Source organism: Osmerus mordax, chromosome 6, assembly GCF_038355195.1.
Source record: "Osmerus mordax isolate fOsmMor3 chromosome 6, fOsmMor3.pri, whole genome shotgun sequence".
NCBI lineage: Eukaryota > Metazoa > Chordata > Actinopteri > Osmeriformes > Osmeridae > Osmerus > Osmerus mordax.
The window spans coordinates 8,293,602-8,316,314 of NC_090055.1; the positions used below are offsets into that span (position 1 = coordinate 8,293,602).

General features: G+C 48.3%; 3 protein-coding genes across 6 annotated transcripts; 2 read left to right on the plus strand and 1 right to left on the minus strand.

The window, feature by feature from the left end:
- Window positions 1-24: 24 nt before the first annotated feature.
- Window positions 25-5,485, minus strand: tcaim (T cell activation inhibitor, mitochondrial). Its single transcript, XM_067238782.1, has 12 exons — window positions 5,356-5,485; window positions 4,875-4,979; window positions 4,340-4,472; window positions 3,962-4,112; window positions 3,686-3,860; window positions 3,461-3,556; window positions 3,220-3,342; window positions 2,715-2,812; window positions 2,521-2,612; window positions 2,109-2,341; window positions 1,767-1,898; window positions 25-1,558 (listed from the first exon to the last, which is right to left on the minus strand). Exons 2-12 carry the CDS (start codon window positions 4,907-4,909, stop codon window positions 1,333-1,335), a joined length of 1,494 nt encoding a protein of 497 aa, XP_067094883.1. The 5' UTR covers window positions 4,910-4,979; window positions 5,356-5,485; the 3' UTR covers window positions 25-1,332.
- A 368-nt stretch (window positions 5,486-5,853) lies between these two features.
- On the plus strand, window positions 5,854-10,690 carry LOC136944861 (beta-Ala-His dipeptidase-like). Of its 4 annotated transcripts, XM_067238783.1 has the most exons (12): window positions 5,858-5,914; window positions 7,069-7,126; window positions 7,304-7,447; window positions 7,674-7,836; window positions 7,959-8,047; window positions 8,231-8,428; window positions 8,604-8,688; window positions 8,806-8,966; window positions 9,192-9,356; window positions 9,454-9,595; window positions 9,966-10,113; window positions 10,306-10,690. In XM_067238783.1, exons 2-12 carry the CDS (start codon window positions 7,073-7,075, stop codon window positions 10,379-10,381), a joined length of 1,425 nt encoding a protein of 474 aa, XP_067094884.1. In that variant the 5' UTR covers window positions 5,858-5,914; window positions 7,069-7,072; the 3' UTR covers window positions 10,382-10,690. The 4 variants fall into 4 exon arrangements, with proteins under 4 accessions (XP_067094888.1, XP_067094884.1, XP_067094887.1 ...); XM_067238787.1 differs by lacking the exon at window positions 7,069-7,126 and having other exon boundaries at window positions 5,854-5,914; XM_067238786.1 differs by lacking the exon at window positions 10,306-10,690 and having other exon boundaries at window positions 9,966-10,117.
- Window positions 10,691-11,852: 1,162 nt separating this feature from the next.
- On the plus strand, window positions 11,853-21,051 carry znf407 (zinc finger protein 407). The gene is made up of 4 exons (XM_067237415.1): window positions 11,853-11,935; window positions 13,821-17,097; window positions 17,315-17,582; window positions 20,933-21,051. The coding sequence occupies exons 2-4, from the start codon at window positions 13,879-13,881 to the stop codon at window positions 21,049-21,051; spliced, it is 3,606 nt and encodes a 1,201-aa protein (XP_067093516.1). The 5' UTR covers window positions 11,853-11,935; window positions 13,821-13,878.
- The last annotated feature ends 1,662 nt before the right edge of the window (window positions 21,052-22,713 follow it).

The window sequence follows — 22,713 nt, forward strand, 5'->3', positions numbered from 1 at the left end:
CGTCATGTGACATTCAGCCCACTGGACAGAGTGCTACAGATCTCCTAGCTCTACCTAGGAGAGCTGTGAAGACATGAATGGTGACACACAGTTTAAGGCTTAAAATAGTATCAAATCCACACCTCAGTTTCAGATTTCATCCAATTTATTAGCAGCTCTTTTACTGAGAATGGTTTACAGTAACAAATGAAATGATTCAAATATTTTAAGTATGTATAGTTATATGTATGCATTTGTTGCCCTTTGTAACAATCTAAAAGTGTTCCAACTGACCACTGATACAAATACTGTCAAGTAAAACCGTTTACAAACAAGTCATTTAGCTTCAATGTACAATACCTTTTCCCATTACATCTTACTGTCCAAAACAAGGAGTCTCATTATTGCATTATTGTTAGGCAGACAAGTTCCCTTTTCTAAAATACAATCTATCCATTGATTGGATAATACTGCCAGGTTGTACACCACCAACAGCACGGGATCAACTTCCACGGCAGACATGCTCAACACATCACACGTCAACACTGATTGGGTCTTTCTGACCTACATGAGTATGTGGAAAGCAAGCTCTATAGAAAGCAAGCTATGAAATTCTGGATTCTGAAACAGTGCAACATTGTGGTGCGTGTTAAAACCAACAGCAATAGGTCTACTGACATGGAACAGGCTGTCTCACAGTTTCATGTGTGACAGTAGCATATATGTGACTAAGCACCAGATTTTGCTCTCTCAACTTCATCCACAGAGATTCAAGTAAGGTGCAATGTGAATACGTTTAGCCCATCAAAGACTGTCTTATTTAAATACATTATTCCACAAATCCCATTTAAATCTTGATTAGCTTCACACACAAATAAAAGTACCTTTACCTACAAAGGTAACTTTGCTTAGAATTAACTGTTATAGTCTTCTGTATATTAGTGCACCCAACAATAAAAATAAAACTCTATGATTGGGATTATAATAATTCTTCAAAAGGCAGATTGTTCTGAATCATGGATGAGCTCTAGAAAGTCCTTGGCTAGGACCTCTGTCTATCCGTTAGTCCACCTCTGTGTCTCTTCACCCATCGGTCTGATCTCCACCTATCCACCTGCCTGTCTCTCATGCCTGTCCCAGTACCAGGGTCAAGTCTGTTCTCCTCTCCATGGTTACGACCAGTGTTGAGTCCTGCAGGTGATCAGGTTCAACCCAACAGGGATGGGACCTTAGGACCATCAGGGTTCAGGCCCCTCGAGGTCTGCTGGCATGTCTGTGGTGGCTAGTCTCTTGTGATGAGTCTGTGTTTGTGTGTGTGTATGTGTGTGTGTGTGTGCAACGTGCGTGTGTGGTTCAGCCCTTCCAGTCCCAGGGGATGCAAAGGTCTCCGTCCTGCATGACGGAGTAGAAGTGGGAGATGCAGAGGCGGAGGTCCTGGAGGAGGGGGGAGCGGAGTTCCAGGAGCCTGTGGCAGCAGGGGATCATCTGGCTGGAGGTGATGCCCGGCTCCTTGGACAGGCTGAGGAGGGCCAGGGTCTGGAGGCAGCCCTGCATCGCCTGGTCCTCCTCCGCCTGCAGCCTGGGGGAGACACGGAGAGACGAGCTCAGGGGAGAATTTCTCGACGTACACAGTGTAAGTGCGTGGTACACACACACACACACACACGCACGCAGACATACACACACGCAGACATACAAACACACGCTAACAGGGTAAACCGTTTGTACACAGTCAGGGTTTGGATCCATTACTGGCCCCAGTGTTTGACAGGACTCATGTGACTCACTGGTTTTTGAGTTTGATTCTCCGCCGGGCCTCTCTGGCCTGATTCTGGAGGAAATTCTGCAGCAGGACTGGTTCACACGTCGCCGGGATGATGAAGTGGCCCAGCTCATGAAGACTAGGGCTGGAACGACCACTACACACACACACACAAACAAACACATCCATAGACATCCAGACTTCCTGAGTAGCAGCATATATCTTACACAGACAAACTCATACCCTAGCTTCTGAAGTTCGAGTGTTCTGAAAAGCCTTACACAAACCCAAATATAGCAGAATGTTCCTTGGGTTTGAGTGTTTGGTGAGAGCGGTGTATATAGTGTGCGTGTGGTGAGGGCAGTACCTCTCCAGGGTCATGGCCAGCCCCTGCAGGCTGCGTGGGTGCAGGGCCAGCCTCCGAGGCAGCAGCCTCTTGTGGAAGGCGTTGAGGGTGCTGTAGTGCTCCTCGATGGCCAGCAGGGGGCCCAGGCGCTCTACGTGGACCACCTGGATGCCCCCCAGCAGCAGGCTAATCCGCTCCTTCAGCCAATCAGCCTGCTGCTTCAGGGAACGGTAGCTAGGGAGACGCTCGAACAGCTGCAAGGGGGGCACACACATTTATGTACACACGTATTACACGCACACACATACACGTGAACGAATACACACATGTGCACACAGGTAAACAAGAGCACCTACAAATGCTCGTGTTTAAACACAGTACACACACACACACACACACACACACAGGGATTGGGATCACAAACAAGGCTAACCTTGGCCCACTGGTGATGGACATCCATGGATCCCAGCATCACATGACCCAAGGCATTCATTCCTGATTGGTCAGTAAATACAATGGTGTGTCCTATAGAGGAAGGAGAAGAGCATGTCAGTTCCTATTCCACCATAGTCTGAGATGCCTGTGGGGATGGAGGCTCAATGTTGTATGCGTGTGTGTGTGTTGTACCTCGCAGGTTGAGCACAGCCTCTGGGTTCTGCTGGGACAGACGGCTCAGACTCTGCAGCTGGCAGCATCGGTGTGAGACTCCCCAGGTGCGCTGCCACCTGTGTGTGTGTGTGTGTGTGTGTGTGTGTGTGTGTGTGTGGGGGGGGGGGGGGGATCAATTAAATTCCATGTTTCACAGGAACTCAAGTTCACTAGATATATATTTACCTTAGTTAAATTAGACAGAATGAAAGACATTTCAAGTACATCTCTAAGTCTAATTCAATACAGTCAGGCAACGTCTTGAATGGTAAACTAGCCGATCAAAGTCTCTAATCAAATGAGGCTAAAGTAACAGTTTGAGCATCTGTTAATGGTTATAGAAAACACATTAAATAACCCCGGCTGGAGGGCCAGATGGGTGGGGAGAACTTGGGACCATCCCATTGGTTCAATCATGCCCAGGCAGAAGCAATCGAGCACAGAGTAAGTATCCAAACAGCATTGAGTTGATATTGAAACCTGCCTGATGTCTTCGATGGCAAACTGCTGACACAGCTCCTTCTTCAGCCTCTCCAGCTCGACCCTGCGGGGGAGGCTGTCTCTCTGCTTCCTGCTGGCCTCCTTCTCATTGGTCCTCAGCCACAGACTAGAGGGCACAAGAGCAGAGAGCCCTGTTTACCTGGTAAACAAGCCCTGGTCATGGTGATAGGAGGTGCTGTATCTACTCGATGGGTAGTCATGGTAACAGTAGATGCTCTGTCTACCTGAGGTTGGGCTCCACAGCCTTGGCCTGCTCCAGCTCCTGCTCTGGGTCTCTGAAGCCAGTGAAGGAGTAGTAGGTCTTGTCCCACTTGATGGGTCTTCAAAGAGGAGCAGTACAGGGGAATTCAGTTTGGGTAGAATCACTACCCTTATAGATCCCTTTTGTGGGTATGGATGGATAGCAGACTGCATTCCCCTTCGTTCTGTTTCAATCTGGTTTTGTGTACCTGTAGAAGGGACTTCCTGTCTGTGCAGCTAATTTCCTGGCTGACTTCCTGGATGACTCGGTGTTGGCCTGCAGGGCTTTCATGTGTTCTACAGACAGACTGCAAGACTGGAGGACATCAATCACTGTGCTCAGTACATCTCTGGTCTGCAGAGTAAAGCTCACTGAACGGAACCCTGGGAAATGCAGGCAGAAAGTCCACAGGATAGCAGTTATACTCTATAACTCTAAAAGCTAAGACTTGATGTGTGAAACGCTTTAGGAGGCGGGTACTGACCGGTGGCAAGGATGTCATTCTGAACACTGTTGTTCTCCTTAGTCTCCCTCACGTAGAATGTCAGCTTGGTGGCGTGAACCGAGCTCCCTCCAGGTTTCTGAAGGCTCTCCAGGTAGCCATTGAGCCTCTTCAGGGAATTCTCGTTCACTTCCTATATAGAAGAAAACAAAGATTAGCCCCATTTGGACTTCAATGTCTTCTGAAACTTTGGGTCCTCGTTCTCAAACACCAAAGAAGAGGTTCTCCTATGTCCCTCTCGTCCAATCAGCTTTGAGTAGGAAACGACGAGAGATCACATTCAGACATGCAACTACTACTTAATCACAACACAGGCCAGGTAACAACCACACGAGCACGACACCTCCAGAAGGCCCTTACCCTTTCCTTGGGGTGCTGTCCGAAGAAGTCTGGGTGCACCGCGAAGTAGAACGGCCGGAGGGCGTTGATGGCGTCCGCCCCCGAGAGGGCCCTGTGCTGGATGAGGTGTGCTCTGACGCGTTTGTTTCCCACTCTGAAGGACACAAGGGTGACATAGACCAGGCTGGAGGACGACCAGCTCTACCAAGATTCATCATCATCAACATCACTACCATCTTTAGAAGCTACAACCCTGTGTGTACGGGTTGGGATGAGTAAGGAGAGGATATTGATGAGCAGAGCGTGAGATGCTTATGAGAATGTAGCCTACTTTTCCCCATACTGGTTGTTGACCTGATATGAACGTCTACTTGATATATTCCTGGTATCAAATGGCTAGGCTGTTCAACTGGGGTTCAAGTTAAGTGTTAACCCTTGTCACTGTCACCTTGTAGGTCGTAGAGATGTTGGGATCACTCCCAACTGCGATCTGATATTCTCACACCTACAGTACTAGAAAAATGGACCACTTACATATGTCAGCATCTTTGCTTACCTCATAGCACTGCGCAGGAGTGAGGTCACAGACATGGCTAAGGTAGCTCGTCTGTTAGCTGAAGACCATCAGACTGATGTGCTCACTAGAGCACTAACGGCTACCCTGAGAAAGGGAGCAGAACATGATTAACTTCCTAGCTAACTCCAAATGACTGTACATGCATGAAGTCACTATCAGCAATACGTCCAATGCAATCTGGGGATCATGTTCAGACACTGCTAACAGCTAAATATGTATCTGAATAGGGAATAAAAGGAAACACAGACAGTTAGGATACAGTGGGTAGGTAGTAGTGTGTCCTTGTCTGTGTGGGACAAACATAATGACATACAGACGGTGGCTTTAATACCCAGTTAGCTAGTACTAGTCTATCTGTCCTGGTTAGCTAGCTAGTCATGTTTGGTTATCGTATAAATACACATTCTTTAGCAAACATCTTCAAATCTACCATGAATGTGCAAGACGCCTTTCAACTCACATTTGAGTTGGCCTAGACCCACAACAAAACAAGTTGACAGCGCTTAGCTAGATAGTGGCTTGCCCCCCTTCACAGAAGAAACCCAAAAATAAACAACTGAACCAGACACCGAACGCGTGTCAACATTGTTGCGCAAAGTTCTCAACATTTAGTATTAGATCATGACAAAATAAAATAAAAAACGATGTCCGTCAGTAAGCTAGAAATATGTCCACATTGTCCAGTTTGTTGTAGAGTGATTTTCTGCTGTTGTGATTCCATTCATGGTTTGGTACTTAATCAGGCAGAAGCAATCGCAAACCATTTTCTAAGATTATTCTGCCATCTGCTGGTGATATTTGAACATAACAGACAGAGAACTTTGAATTAAAGTTTTTATCAATGGTTATTGGAATTTATATATGCTGTCAATATTGATAAGCTCATTGTTGAGCCATTATATTGGAACTGGTAGGATGCCATGACCAGGATGGCATTCAGTTGTGAAACTGTTAAGAAGGTTCCTTTAATCCTGTCCATTGGCAATCCCCGAGAAAGAAGTATACTTCAAGTTTAATTTGTAAGTATACTTAAGTATAGAAAATATACTATTATCATGGTACTTCAAGTATACTAGCAGTGTACTTATTTATATACTATTTGTGTACTTTGTAAACTGAATTGGCCCACTTTTTAGGTCATTTAGTACACTTTGAAGTTTACTTTTGAATACTGTAAAGTAGCCTGTGTAGTGCACTTTCAGTTCATGAAGTATACTTCCTAAAGTACTTCAAAGTATACTTTGGAATACTCTAACGTAACCTGTGTAGTGCACTTTCAGTTCATGAAGTATACTTCCTAAAGTACCTCAAAGTATACTCTGGAATAATTTCAAGTGCACTTTCAATTAATGTAAGTATTTCAAGAAGTAAACTTAATAAATGTCCATTTACTATTATTTATTATGTGAATGTTAAGGGGCCCCTCAAACGCCGCCGATCTTGCGTCACTTGACGAGAACAGGGGCCCTCGCCAAGTGACACTGCAGATTATTAGCTGAAAGAAGATATTTACTGCATATGCACTAACGTTGAAGTAATCCAGCTCTTCTTATCAAACGTAACAGTCATTTAACTCATGGTTACAATAGTAAATCAGCACAAAAATGACAATTACCACGCAAAAACATTACATTCTAAGCAGACACATTTAAAAAACGAAATTCATGAAGTTGCATTTGTATTTCGAACAAACAACATTTCTAAGTATACTTCTTAAAAGTATATCAAAAGTGAACTATTTTGTAAGCATACTTCTTAAAAGTATATCAAAAGTCTACTAAAAGTTTACTAAAAGTGTACTATCCACACTTATAGTATACTTTAATAGACTTCTTTTTTGTAAGGGATGACTTCCATCATCGATGTCTAAACAGAGTTCTCTAGAAATTATTTCCTTCAAAGTGCTGAACTTCGAATTTCAAACTTTGAGCCCTGGCATTGCAACATCCAGAAAAAAAACACATACAAACTGTAGGAAGACAAAGACAAGTAGACACTCCCTCAGTGTGCCTGAGGGAGTCCTGTCTGTTGGCTGTGGTAAGAAAATAACAGGATATGCTTGGTTTTGTAAAAGCTCCTTGTTAGTCTTGCCACAGGATTGCTCATGCGAACTCCTTGCTACACCCTTCTCCTCTTTTTCCATCTCTTTGCTGTCCAAATCTCCTGAAACCAGCATCATGTTGAAGCCTCTGTTCCAGTACATTGATCAGAACCAAAACCATTTTGTCCAGGTGAGGGAGGAACACATTTTCTGTCATAGTAAATACATAAACTAAGTCAGCTTGTTGTTATGATGTAGTGGTTGTCCATGTAATGCAAAATGAGTTCCCTCCCTAAATACTTTTGGAATGTACAGTACATGACAAGGCAGCAATGTTTGTGCTCTGCATCTGTGCTCTCCCTCTCAGAGGCTGGGGGACTGGGTGGCCATCCAGAGTGACTCAGGTGACCCGGCCATGTGGGGACAGATTGATCGGCTGCTGAACATGACAGCAGAGAGGATCAGAGAGATGGGGGGCAGCGTGGAGCTGGCAGATGTAGGAACGCATCAGGTAAATACTGGCAGAAACATCTCCTCCACCTAGTCTTCACAGGGTGTAAGAACACAGAAGTGTGTCCTCCTATAGCCTTCGCCGATGACTCCTTACGAATGCCGTAGCCCATGAAGTCCAAGATGTGATCGGTTTTCTGCTACAGTTACTTCAGATCAACTTCTTTTGATACGGAGTAAAGCTGTGTCTTGTAAAGTGACTGTCAACCACTGACTGTCCTATGAAGCTGCCCAGTGGCCAGACAGTCCCCTTGCCTCCTGTTGTGCTGGCTGAGTTTGTGAGAGACCCGGAGAAGGCCACACTCTGCATCTACGGCCACGTGGACGTGCAACCAGCCAGGAGGGAGGACGGCTGGAACACTGACCCATTCACCCTGACTGAGATCAGTGGTAGGGATAACGCAGATTTGCGAATACCTTGGGTGTGTCTATACTATGTTGCCAGAATGCAAATATATATGTTATGTAAATGTAATGGATAATAAAGTTATGTTATGTTATCTGTCTCCCAGGCAACCTGTATGGCAGAGGGACCACAGACAACAAGGGCCCAGTCTTGGCCTGGCTTCATGCTATAGAAGCCTACAAAGCCATAAAACAGGTGATGGTGCCCCATCACACATATACCTACAAGATGTTTCAATTGATTTGAATTCATTTAAATTGAAACATTTTATTGAATTCATTATACTCATCACCATGTTATCATGGTTGGTTGTGAAGTCGACATCATGGTTAGAGAGGTGCAGCTGACTGATTTACTTTTGATACCTGTGTATCTCAGGAGGTTCCCGTGAACGTCAAGCTCATCATCGAGGGCATGGAGGAGGTGGGCTCCCACGGGCTTCTGGAGCTCACCAGGAGGAAGAACGACAGCTTCTTCTCAGACGTGGACTTCATCGTCATCTCCGACAACGTGTGGACCTCAAACACTCCGGCTCTGACCTATGGAACCAGGGGAAGCAGCTACTTCTTAGTGGAGGTCACAATCAGTTCAATTATTAATCAATCAATCAGTCACTCACTCAAACAATCGATCAGCTTGCTTGCCTATCTAGAGACCTTTTTGCTCATGATCATTTCACATCAGGAGTTTTATAAAGGAACATATTTCCCCAGTCAGTCACTGATAATGTTTGTGTCCTGTGTTCTTCCAGGTAGATGGCCCCAAACAAGACCTTCACTCTGGAGTGTTTGGAGGTTCAATCCATGAGCCCATGTCTGATCTGATCTCCCTCCTGGGTGAGACATTTACCCATTTCACCCGACATGCATTGTTGTAACACACCCATCTGTGTACGTTACGTCTGTGTCGTGTGTCTGTACCTAGAGATGACATGTCCCTTTTTTCTTCAACAGGAAGTTTGATGGACCACACGGGAAAGATCCTTGTTCCAGGGGTTACTGATGCCGTAGCGCCCCTCACTGATGTGGAGAGAAAGCTTTATGAAAACATCAACTTCAGCTTGGAGGAGCTGAAAAACACAGCTGGAGTCCAACACTTCCTGCAAGGCACAAAAGTGTGGTACCTCGTGGATTTGATCAGGCACACTTTGTAGATACTAGAAATAATATTTAGTTCTGCTCTAGAAAAAAACAAAATACCTACTTGTATGAATCCTGTATGGTTACCATGGAAAATAGGACAATACAATCAACAAGCTCTGCATAGTTGCTACAGTGTGTGTATTATGCTAATTACCCACGTCCAATGATGCATATTTGTGTGTTATGACGTTCTGCAGGAGGAGGTACTAATGGCCCGATGGCGCTACCCGTCTCTGTCCATCCACGGAATCCAAGGAGCATTCTCCGAACCCGGCATCAAGACCGTCATACCCCGGCGGGTCACCGGCAAGTTCTCCATCCGCCACGTACCCGACATGGTGCCCTCAGACGTGGAGAGGAAGGTATGGAGGAGGCGCTGATACTGAAACAAGCTCCTCGGGATTAGACTCTCTGGTACTGCATGCGCTCTCTGAGACACACCCCTTCTCTCTCCAAAAGGTGAAGGAGCACCTGGAGCAGGTGTTTGCCAGTCGGAAGAGTCCCAGCATTCTGAGGGTCATCGCCACTGTAGGGGCCAAACCGTGGGTGGCTGACCTCAAGGATCCTCAGTACGTGGCTGGACAGAAGGCCATCCGAGACGGTCAGTTACTGGGAAAATGTGTGTCCATCTGTGTGCGTGTGTTGTAAGGTAGTCAGGTGGCTGAGCGGTTAGGGATTCGGGCTAGTAATCAGAAGGTTGCCGGTTCGATTCCAGGCCGTGACAAATGATGTGTCCTTGGGCAAGGCACTTTACCCTACTTGCCTAGGGAGGAATGTCCCTGTACTTACTGTAAGTCGCTCTGGATAAGAGCGTCTGCTAAATGACTAAATGTAAGGAAACTGGAAAGTTTCCAGTATATGGCATTCTTGTTGTCATGTAGATGTTGTGTTACTTAGGCTAGCACCCACAACGTAAATGTACAAATGCATTAGTCTGGCTGGATGTTAAAAGGCGGTTGTGTGCGTGCTAGTGTTTGGAGTGGAGCCGGAGCTGGTGAGAGAAGGGTCTACCATTCCCATTGCGCAGAACTTCCAGGAGGAGACTGGGAAGAGTGTGATGATGCTGCCCATCGGCGCCCACGACGACGGAGAACACTCTCAGAATGAGAAGATCAGCCGGTAAAGACACACGCTTCCTCCACATGCAGACAAACATACGTTTCCCATAATCACATCTTTAGTGACTGCCCTCATACCTGTGTGCAGTTCATCCTGTGGACTCCCTGGCATACGTTACCATAGGTTTCCTCAAATCTTTTCATAAGATTTTAATATACTATACAAATAATGTATCTGTGTGTTTCCTTCTAGGTTCAACTACATTGAAGGGACCAAGCTGTTTGTGGCCTATATTCATGAGCTCTCACAGCTTAAAGGGCAAAGTTAAATCTCAAATTCACCAAAATGTGGTAAATGAAAGCTAAAATGTAATGTGACACTTGTTATGACTGTATGAATTACACAGCTCAAGATATACATGTGTGTGATTAAATTGTTTTGTTTTTTAAAGCCTGTGCTCAATAAAAACAAAAAACAATCAATGACATGGAAGTAACCCAGTGATGGAGGGCCGTGTGGCTGGAGAAGGCTTTGTCATAGGTTGTCCCTGACTGATACATGATAACTGTCTTGTTAGTATTCTCTTCTGTTATGCTCATATTATCCTTGAATTTCCACAATAAAAAACGTAATTTGACCTTTGTGCCTCACAATGGGGGTGGGGGGTTGGGGGGGACAACAATTCAACGTTTTCATTTCGTTGAATGAAAACAAATACATAGTGTTCTTTAAGTAGGTACTCAATCCTATTATTTTTATTCAGTAGAGGACTGCAGTGCGTGAACCTTAACTTGCTCTCAACAATATACAAGATTTGATGTCTAAAATGTGCCTAAAATAGATAAGCAACAGAGTTGCTGTTGTTGGTGTTTTGCATAAATTCACTGATTGGATTTATGTGAATTAGTTGGTGAATAAGTGAGCGATGGTTAATCTTTTCTTAACATGATAGCTCCTAAGGGAATGTGTGTCCAAGACTTCCAACTTATAAGACAGGTAGTGGGAAAAAATGAATAATGAGCCTAAAGACAAATGGGGAGATGAGGGCGGCATCCTCAACCATCCATGTCATATAATTGTGACTGTGATTAATTAATCCAAATGACTAGTAAAGTAAACACTGGACTCAAAGCAGGATTGCCATTCATCAAACCCCTGACCTGACAAGCTACAGCATCAGTTTAAGCACTAGTGTTAATCAATCTTTAGACTGCAACACTGTACCACAGACGTCAAACAGAACTGGCAATTAATCAAAGACAGACCATTTGAGAGTAATGATATGAAATATATTTGTGTTTCTGAATGAGGGGTATTATGATGTCCTTGCATATGCAAGCTAAGCTAAACTACTGCACATTCAGAAGGGAAAGCTGCGTCGTAATTTAAAAGTGTCTTCATTTGGTACACAGCCTAGATGAAGGAGAAAGGGCTGGGGTAGGCTAAGTACGCCTATTTTACAAATATAGTCTACAGTATTGGCCTAGTTATTTTCCGAGTGCATCAGTAAGACCTATTTAGAGCCTACAGCGCTCCTATAAAGAAGATCAGCTAATTCATATTCAATATAATATTTGAACGCAAACAGTGACCGTTCATACAGAGAAATACCACTGTGCCTCCCACATCAGTTACATTGGGATCACTGAAACATGAATGTTCGACATTAACATCGTCAATGATTTTGGATTGCTTACAAAACTGTTGACCACCTAGTACTTGCCGCAACTGTACGCTCTCATGAGAGCAGTCAGCTGATCTATCTTCAGCTGATCCAAAGCCCGCCTTAATTCGGTAGAGTGACGTGCAGTACATGCTACGGTACGCCATTTGTGACCAAGAGCAAAAAGCGCAGACATTGGAAATACTTCCATATTTGCAGGTAAGACCTCAACACATTGCCACATTAAGTAATTAAATAGTGGTCTATATTTATCACGACATTGGGGATATTTGTAACGTAGTTGCGTATGTTGTTTGTTCTCTATGTATAAGTGTCTTAAGGTCGCTATTAGAGGCCTTTTTGGGCCTCTGTGCTGCCGTCGTTTTCTGAGCCTAAGAGCAAAGAAGTCCCGCCTCTGCTTTACTCTGATAGGGCAATTGAAAAAATACCTTTAAATTATTGGGTCGACTCAAGTGAAGCGAAGCAGCACGTTCGTATGTAGCTAGCTAAATCCATGCAGAAAACGCGTTTGAAAAGCTATCCGCTAGTGAGCTAACCGGACGTGAATATTTCAGAAAGTTCTCCAGCTAGCAAACTACGTAAACAATTGATTGGTTATCACGATATGCACACGACAGCTATGGATTATAGCAAGCTAATATGCCAATGAAAACAATTTCACCATATCTGGTTTGTCTGTCTTGCCATATACAGACTATCTTTTGCTGTCTTTCCGGATACTAGCTTGTAGGCTAACTAGCCTGCAAAGCCCGCTCCTACCTAGCCCAGCCTTTCAGCTTGCCAAACTACTAGTTGTTAAGCCAATGTTGTTGGCTTCTTTTCTAATTTACTCCAATTTGTAATATTTCAGCAAATCGGTTGGAATTCTAATGAAACATGAAACATTTATTCATTTATCAGACGCTTTTATCCAAAGCAACTTACAAAAAATAGCTTTACAAAAAGTGCATAGGTCCATGATCATAAACAACGAGATAGCCCCCAAAACATTGCCAGTAGCCAAAACATGAAGCATACATTGCGAAAAGCAAATAAACATACCACTAGCTAACGTCAAAGACGACTAACCGTCATAATATAACAACATTTAGCTCTTATATTGCCTGTCTCCCTTCCACTCCCAGTCCCATGCACCTATGTAGTTAACCCACCAAGGAGGGTCCGTCTCATTCCAAATCGTTAGCATCACGCACTCCACAACGGTACCAATCATGTCAGAACGAAACAAATTATATAGTTAATTCAGAACTATATAATTTATATGACCTACTCATACTTTTAAGTAACAATGATGTGCCTCAAAACAGTAGTTGGATAGTTTGATCAATATGTATTATTATCTGACAAATATTCATATGTTTTATTGATGGTCGGGTCATAGTTCTTAGTGTGGCAGGCAGCAAGTACATCTTGAGGACAGATTTGTTTAATTGGAAAGGTGATTGTAAATTATCACCCACTACTTTTAAAGCTTGACCAGACATAAAATCCAATTGACCTAGGGTCTGCCAAAGTAAAAGGACGATAGCCATAAAAATTTTACAAGGGGGAAAATAGTTTTAAGTAAGGTCAAGTTGGTGCAAAGTTCAGTGTTACAGAGAATTAACTTTTGGCATCGTTATGGAGATAGATTAGTCTGTAGATGTGCTTTGCAATCATCTCCACATTTTCAACTGAAGCCTCCATCCAGAAATCTTTGGGAATTAAGTTTTGAGAACAAAAATGTGAGAACACATTTACTTAATGACAAAATCAGTCAAAGAACCGAGAGGGAAGAAAATTAATGGTCAAGAAATATGAGCTAGAAGCTGCAATAGACAGTTCTTTAATCATTCCCTATCTATTTTCATCACTGATTATGGCAAGATTTTCTATTTTTTATGACAAACAGTTTCACTTAAAAGGCACTAGATGGCAACAAATAGCTGTTCATATACTGCATTTTTTTTACTCCCAGATCATTCCAATATTCTATGTAATTCCCGTCCTTACCCTGTTTTAACAGGTGGTCATTTTAATGGGTGTGTATTGAAGTTTATTATTGTACATGTTAGTTTATGATATGGTATGTTTTGTTTGGCAGGATCAGAAAATTTGACACAGTTTGTCACTTCTGCTGACATCTGCACATGTAAAACAACATGGACAGAAAGTTACGGTCTGACACAGAGGTTGCCCCGGGCAACAAGGGTCCTGATGCAAAAACAAACACACAGGAAATCGAAACTGCCGGTCCCCCGGCACCTAAGAGGTCAAGGCCTGATGAGGTCACTGATGGAAGTCACAGTGAAGTGGGTGCTGAGGGGGAGGAGTCAGACCGACCAGGTGGCGATGCTGTCACCAAGGTGACAGACGACGGCTGCACCTGCCCCATCTGCGACTTTGTGGCCAAAACCCCAACAGCCCTGAAGATCCACTCCAAGAGGAAGCACTCTCGCAGAGGGGGCGGCCGCCCTGGCGTCCAGACTGCCGCTAAGAAACCCGAACCACCTCCTGACCCAGCCCCGGAGGACGGCCACCTCCACGAGGCCCAGTCCAACGAAGGTGGCCAGGGGAGAGGTCCAGAATCAGGGTTAGACCTACGTAGTGGCGCCGTGGAGGTGGAGCAGGCGGGTGAGACGGGGTCCACCACAGGGGAGTTGACCACAACAGACAAACCTGCTCTTCCAGAGGACCAAGACATGGAGACTGGAGGTTCAGAGACGGAGGACAGCGCTGTAGCCAAAGACCAGCCAGCCCGGCAGCCCCAGAGCCCCACCCTTCCGAGGAGGCTCAGCAAGCGGGCCCCCAAGCCCAAGCACCCGCACAGCTGCTCCTACTGCGGCCACGAGTTCAAGGACAGGCCCAGTCTGGAGGTGCACATCAAGAGACGCCACACCAAAGAGAAAGACTACTCCTGCCAGCTCTGCCGGTATGCCTGCGCAGCCAAGTGTGACTATGAGAAGCACTGCCTCAGTAACAAGCACAGGAAGAGAGTGGAGGAGAACTCCCCAGCCAAGGTTACCAGCCCCCCAGCTGGGCTCCCGGGGGACGAAGACATCACCGAAGACGAGCAGGCTGAGGTCCAGAGCAGCAGCACCAAGACCACCTCCACCCTCACTCCCACACCCGCCTCTCCCCAGACCCAGACCCAGGCCCTGACACAGATCCAAACTCAGACCCAGACTCAGGCCCAGGCCCAAGTTCAGACCTTGACACAGGTCCAGGCCCAGCCCCGGGGCTCCAAGCGCACCCTGGGCTCCAGGTTCCAGCTGCAGTGCAGCAGCTGTGAGTTCCGGGTCAGCAACGTCACCCTCCTGGAGAGCCACACCCGGCTGAAGCACCCTGCAGAGGACCGCCTCCACTGCCGGCTGTGCCGCTACTACTGCGCCACACCCGAGTGGATGGACACTCACCTGGCCTCCGAGGGCCACCAGCGGCAGGTCCGGGAGAGGGACCCCGCCGCTGCCACTTCCCCCCCCGAGGAATGCGTGGCGAGGGTGAGCCGCGACAAGGCCGGGGAGGGCGCGCTGACGGACGACGTGGCGCTAGCGGAGGCCGGAGAGGAGGCGGGCGGCGGGGCGGCTCTGTCCGAGATGGACGCGGAGGCCGAGGAGGCGGTGGAGGCGGCCAAGGCCGTCCTGGAGGAGGTGGAGGAGAACATGGACGACAGCAAGCCCCCCAAGAGGAGGAGGGGCCGGCCCAAGCTGACCTCGTCGACCACGTGTAGCTACTGCGGCCTGGCCGTGTCCAACGCCACCAACCTGAGCGTGCACGTGCGGCGCAAACACAGCCACCAGTACAGCTTCGCCTGCCGACTCTGCAACTACAACTGCGTGACCAGGGGCGACATGGACCGCCACCGCGTCACCAAGAAGCACACAAAGCGTGTGGCGGAGGCCGGCGGCGAGGACCAGACCTTGACCGTTGTGTCGGGGTGCCAGAGCACAGGAGAGGGAAAAGGAGACGGGGAAGGAGAGGTAGTAGGAGCCAGGGAAGGAGAGGGCAAAGGAGACAGCGAAGGAGAGGGAAAAGGAGCCAGCGAAGGAGAGGGAAAAGGAGCCAGAGAAGGAGAGGATGGAGGAGCCAGAGAAGGCGAGGGAGAGGTAGAAGGGGAGAAAGAGGGAGAGAGAGACGGAGAGGACAACGCCGTCCCAGGGAAGAAGAAGAGCAAATATGACGCGGTGAACTCGTGCCCTCACTGCGACTTTGTGGCTCACTCCATCCCGTCCCTGGACCTGCACGTGAAGAGGAAGCACACGCGGGAGTTTGAGTTTGTGTGTCTGGCGTGCAGCTACTACGCCGTGACGTGCCGGGAGATGTCCCGCCACGCCTCCACCGACAAGCACAAGCAGAAAAGCCAGATGTACCTGGAGCAGGAGAAGAGCGCCATGACCCAGGAGGAGCCCGGGGCGCTGGAAGGCGAGGCGGCACCCGAGCCCGACCCCCACCCTGACGAGGTCACATCTACCACCACTCTTGTCGAGGACTCTTCCCCCTCCTCCAACCAGCCCCAGCCTCAGCCCCAGCCTCAACCCGAGCCCGAGCCCCAGCCTCAACCCCAGCCCACAGAAACACCCAGTGAGCATGTATCCCCCAGCGCCTCCCGGCCAGGAACCCCGAGCGAGGAGATGACCGACAGAATGGCAGAAGAGGGCGAGACTGAGGTAGACGGGATCAATGTCGTGGTGGTCTGCGTGGGGTCTGAGGGCGGGACTTCTACGGATGATGTCACAGAGCCCATCCAGCAGGATGTGGAGCCTCCTGAGGGGAGCGGGGGAGCGTCTGTGGAGGAGGCAGCAGAGGCTCCAGTCAGCCAGCCTTCCCCAGACACAGGCCCCCACCAGCCCCAGGAGCAGAGCGGGCCAGAGGCTCCAGGCCAGGTCCAGGCTGAGCGAAAGGCCCAGGCCCAGGCCGCCTGCTCCGACGTAGACATGGACGCCTCCGAAGACAAAGACGACGTCTTGTCGACGGACAAACAGCTGGTCAGGGCCGTCCCCTTCGACGCCTGCATCGTCTCCATCAAGTCCCTGTCGGAGAACCAACGTGCCCTGCACGAGCGCCTCGCCAGCGAGGGCGAGGCGGCCGGCGGCGGCCTGGCGGGGGCGGCCGCGGGGGGCCCTCCGAGGGGCCGCAGGTCCCGGCTCCTACCGGGCGGGGCCAACGGGGCAAGGAGGAGGGCCGTGACCCCCAACCCCCGCATCCGCTGCGAGGACTGCGGCTTCCTGGCGGACGGGCTGAGCGGCCTCAACGTGCACATCTCCATGAAGCACCCGTCCCGGGAGAAGCGCTTCCACTGCCTGCTGTGCGGGAAGTCCTTCTACACCGAGAGCAACCTGCACCAGCACCTGACCAGCGGGGCTCACCTCCGCAACGAGCAGGTACGTCCCGGCCACGACCACACCACACCACACCACCACGGAACGACCTCGCGTTTTACTCGTGGCTCCGGAAATCGATCGATCGATATTTCACGATTTGTATATTTTACCAGTGATAAAACCTATGGGGTCAGGTTCCTTACTACTTCTCACGACATTGATTCCACGTGTCCTAACGTCCATGCCTTCCCCCCCCCCCCCCCCCATCCCTGAGCAGAACAGCATCGAGGAGCTCCCTGAAGGGGGCGCCAGCTTCAAGTGCGTGAAGTGCACGGACCCCTTCGAGACGGAGCAGGAGCTGTTCCGGCACATCAAGGAGAAGCACGAGGAGCTGCTGCGGGAGGTCAACAAGTACGTCCTGGAGGACACGGAGCAGATCAACCGTGAGCGCGAGGAGAATCAGGGTAGCGTGTGCAAGCACTGCGGCAAGGTGTGCAAGAGCAGCAACTCCATGGCCTTCCTCGCTCACGTCCGCACGCACACCGGTACGTATGGGGGGGGGGAGGTCGGCTTTCGGGGGGTCTAAAACACACACACACACCACACACTGGACACACTGGTACGTATGGTGGTATGGTCTCTAAAACACTCACACGCGCCACACACACTGGTGTATGTGGCGGTACTTTCCTGGTCTGAACCGAGGGCCTGAGTCTGTGTCTAGTGTAGTTGTAGTCTGAGCACCAGGTCAGTGCAGAGCGCAGGGGAAGGTAACTCAGACTGATTGAGCTACAGAGCAGGTCTGCTAATGGATCCCAGATTGGGATTCCCAGCGCAGCGCCTGGTCAAAGACGTGGCCGTCTCATAATTGATGTGTCCATTACCAAGACTCACTTGTAATTATAGTCAATAAGTCTCTGTAAACGTGTTTAAGCTAGGGCTAAAAGCATTGGAGGCCCAACGAGAGGTGGGCTAATAATTTAAAATAATCAATGCAGACGTATTCAAAGCTCTTAATTTCCCTTGTGTGTGTGTTAGTGTCCGTGTGTGTGTGTTTGTACGTACTGCGTGTGTGTACGTGTCAGCCTTCATGGCTAGCTGATTATCCTCAATCCATTAAGATAAATCTTGTCATTTGTAATGCTAAGCAGCGCTCGGCTCGCCAGGTCTGGGACAGGGGGGAGTGTCCGGCAGGTTCAGGATGGAGGGCGCTCCATTACTCTTCCCTGACCATGTGTATTAATTGCTTTTAAAATCAACTTAATGCAGGAACGAGATGTGAGGGCGCCATCAATAAATGCCCTTCTCCGCTTCCCCTGGTCCATCACCCTTTCAGCCCAAACCTTAATGGGACTTTAATTGGAGTACATGGTGTGTCTCTGTGTGTGTGTGTGTGTGTGTGGGTGTGTCTGTGGGTGCGTGTGTGGTGAGACAGCTGCTGTAGCTATTTCAACGAGGGGACAGCTTGGAAGGACAGAGGGACCGGCAGGTGATGTTAGAAGAGTTCTGTAGACGGGGGGCTACACGGACCCCACAGCAGGCCTCGGAAGCCCAGTCGGCCCCCACCGTAAAGCACGGAGCCCCGCGCTCCCACGTCTCCACGCTCCTCCCGTTAGCTCCTGCCGTTCCTCTGCCTGGCGTCTTGAGAAACAGGCCCGTACTTAGGAAGATGAGCCGCGTGGCACCTGAGAAGGATGTGGCCGTGCGAGTCAAGGGCACGGCTGAGCGATGGCCTCATGTTTTTCAGGTGTTTTTCTGAATCCCAGGGCTGGGTAATGTGATTGCTCTGTTTCCTTCATTCACGTCTGTGGACTGGAGGAATGTGGCGGCCATAGCTTCGGCCCCCCTGACAGCGTACGCTAGTTATTATTAAAGCTAAGTTTGCTCATTACATTGAATAATTCACCTTTGGTGAGTGGTCATCTATCCTGTGTGTGTGTGTGTGTGTGTGTGTGTGTGTGTGCGCATGAGTCAGGATGGTGGGGGGGAAAGCAGGTCCAGGCTTCTTTAATTAAGCCCAAGTTTTTATTTACTTGATTAATCAGTGAAATCAGAAGATGGTGGGGGGAGGCCCGCAAACTGATTCGTCAATTTGTCCTCCCAGTAGAAAAAAAAAAAAAAAAACCCACACACACTTGCATTTTGCCAATGAGGATGCGACTGGATTTGCATTTGGAGCTAAATTGGTCACTTTTTCACTGGAGAGAGCTGTCTGACCTTCTCTGGGCAGGGCTGGGCTGCAAAGAGCAGAGTAATAGCCACACACACACACCATGCAGGAGTAAGACTTAACTGCTACAGTTGGGCCAAGCCTGTTATGTTATGTTTGAGAGATGACTTGACGTCATCTCTCAGTAGGAGAGCTTCTCCTGTAGGACGGACACACAGTCGACTTCAGATCGGCCAGTCTGGATGTCCTCTCTGTACTCTGGACACCCAGCCTTGACATCGGTACTCAAGGACTGAGATGGAAAGGCGGATACGTGTAGGGCTAGAGGAGTAGAGTTATACAGAAGTGGGCTGGAGGGATGGAAGGATGGAGGAGCAGAGAGGTGGAGGGAGGAGGGGGGTTGTGAAGGGGGTTTCCTTCTTCCAGGAAATGAATTAGTCATCGGCTGTCTCATCAGGGCAGTGAGTGCTGTGCCACACACGCCCGCTGTGGATGGCAGTATTAATCTAACATGACACTGCATTGATGGTCCATTTCAGTTAGGCGCTCAGCTGTTTAAGTGAAGTGGTGGAGTATTAATATGATAATATGTTACTTCTCTCTTCTCTCTGCCATGTCTCATCCGCTTTCACACACACACACACACATACACACACACACACACACACAGCCATCTGGCCAGGCATGGTCCCCATGCACTTGTCTCTCCCCTCACCTTAGGTTTGAGCTGTGTGTATGTTTGTGCGTGTGTGTGTGTGTGTGTTATGCATGTATGTTGAGGTGAAACGAAGAGGCGGGGACTTGCTGCTGCTCATGTGTGACCCTCCTCCCACACACTCACACACACACACACACACACACACTCACACACAGTCCGTGGGCCTTGTTAGCACAGCCCAGCCTTTCAATCTTTGTTACCGGTTTAAAATTCGACATGTCATGCTTCTAGCTGGCTGTTAGTGAACCGTGTATGAACAAATTAGTAATCTACACAAAGTGCTTCATCAAATCAGCGGCCGCCCCTGAAATAAATATGGCTGGCTGGCTAGAAGAGGCATGGAGGTGACTGAAGCTGCCTGTTATAGAAGAGAGACTCACACAGGGGCCTGGAGCCTGTGTGTAGCTCAGCGCTACTCTAGATTGTGTATGTGTGTGTGAATGGCACAGTTTGTGTACTCCGTACCTTATAGAATATGAACATTTTTGGATCCACTCCTCTCTCCTCTCTTCTCTTCTCCTCTCATCTCTCCTCTCCCCCTCCCATCCCCTCTCTCCGCCTCTCCTCATCTCCTCCCCTCCCTGTGTTAATGACAGTGATTAGGAGTCCGGGTAGTTAGAGGAGGGATGATGGAGCGAGGCAGTGATGTGCTCTCAGGATTGATGTACGTATTCTCCCTGACCTTTTAAATCCCATTTACTCATCCTGAGAGAGAGGAGGAACAGGTAGAAGGTGAGAGAGAGAGAGAGAGAGAGAGAGAGAGGTAGTGGGAAAGAGAGAGAGAGAGAGAGAGAGAGAGAGAGAGAGAGACACGGAGAGAGTGACATGTAAAGACTCCATGATCTGGGAAGTGTGGTGATAAAGTGTTGGGTTCTGAGGCTGCGTTGCACTCGGCTGGAGACCCTGTTAACCTTTTCAGTTTTGAAGGCGTGTCTGTGATTGCACATTGTGGCCACATCTTGAGTCCAATTAATGAAATCAACCAATCTTCTTGGCTCGTTCTGCAGGGTCGAAGCCGTTCAAGTGCAAGATCTGCAACTTTGCGACCGCTCAACTGGGCGACGCCCGCAACCACGTCAAGAGACACCTGGGCATGAGAGAGTACAAGTGCCACATCTGTGGGTGAGTCACTGTGTGTGTGTGTGTGTGTGAGGGGGGGGGGGTGAGTCTAGGTCTTCCTCCACTCTCGACTGCCGTCTCATCCACATGGAAAAGATGAGGAAACCGTTGCAAACGTTGTTCCTTTAAAAACACACACACAGACACACACACATCCAACCACAATATCCTACATATCCCATGTGTTAAATATAACCAACAGCCTAGGCTGCTTTCTGGTCCTGGAATGGAACAGATGTTCTGTGCGCCTGGTTCCCCTGGTGACTTCCCCCCGGGTTCCCCCATGTTCTCAAGGACCGGGGGCTTTGTTGTAAGCCTGTTCGACATGGAACATGGGGATTAACTGAAGGGTCACATCCCTGGCCAGGATGCAGTTATTTTGTTTTCACTTACTGTTTTCTCATTTGTCGTCATTTGTTGTTCTGTTTGTAAAGCTTGAGTCGGAGAGTTCTTTTCTTACTGACATTTCTAGGTTGCTGTTCTTCTGAAGCTAAAAGCCCCGTATGTGTGTTTGTTTGCGTGTGTGTGTGTGTGTGTGTGTGTGTTTGTCTGCGTGTGTGTGTGTTTGTGTGTGTGTGTGTGTGTGTTTGTCTGCGTGTGTGTGTGTGTGTGTTTGTCTGCGTGTGTGTGTGTGTTTGTCTGTGTGTGTGTGTGTTTGTCTGCGTGTGTGTGTGTGTGTTTGTCTGCGTGTGTGTGTGTGTGTTTGTCTGTGTGTGTGTGTGTTTGTCTGCGTGTGTGTGTGTGTGTGTATTCATGTAGGTTTATAGGCTCCTGCTGCGGTGCACAAACATATTAGAGCAGGACAAACAGTTGTGGTTGCACACAGCTTCACCTGTAATGAGGGAAAACACTGCTGTTGACCCTCCAGATAAAACCTTGCTCACACAAACACACACACACATACGGAGCACTCTTGTAATATGCCTTTAAATGGGACTACTAAATACAGATACTGGTTTCACAAATCATTGGATTAGAAGAGCTATGTGCTGTCACTGCCTGCCCCTGGTGTGTGCGTGCGCACGTTTGTGTGTGTGTGAAGGTGACTGATCACCACCGACCTCTTCTCTCTGACTAAAGAGCAGCAAACAAAGAACACACCAGAAACAGGCTCATTAAGGACACAAGCAACTTCGTATGTCTGTCTTTCTCTCTTTTTCTTTCTTTCTTTCTCTTCCTTTCTTTTTTTCTGTGTTTCTCTCCCTCACTCTCTCTCTCTCTCTCTCTCTCTCTCTCTCTCTCTCTCTCTCTCTTTCTGTGTTCAGGTGTGGCATGTGTGTGTGTATGGCAACGTAAGGGCTGGGGAGGGGTCTGCTTTAATGATTTCCATGTTGTTACTGTTGTATAAAAAAACAAATCAGTCATGTATAAAATGAGACAGACAGACAGGCAGTGTTTGAGAGACAGACAGACAGGCAGTGGTTAAGAGACAGACAGACAGGCAGTGGTTAAGAGACAGACAGACAGGCAGTGGTTAAGAGACAGACAGACAGGCAGTGGTTAAGAGACAGACAGACAGGCAGTGGTTAAGAGACAGACAGACAGGCAGTGGTTGAGAGACAGACAGACAGGCAGTGGTTAAGAGACAGACAGACAGACAGACAGGCAGTGGTTAAGAGACAGACAGACAGGCAGTGGTTGAGAGACAGACAGGACGCGTCTGAGACGG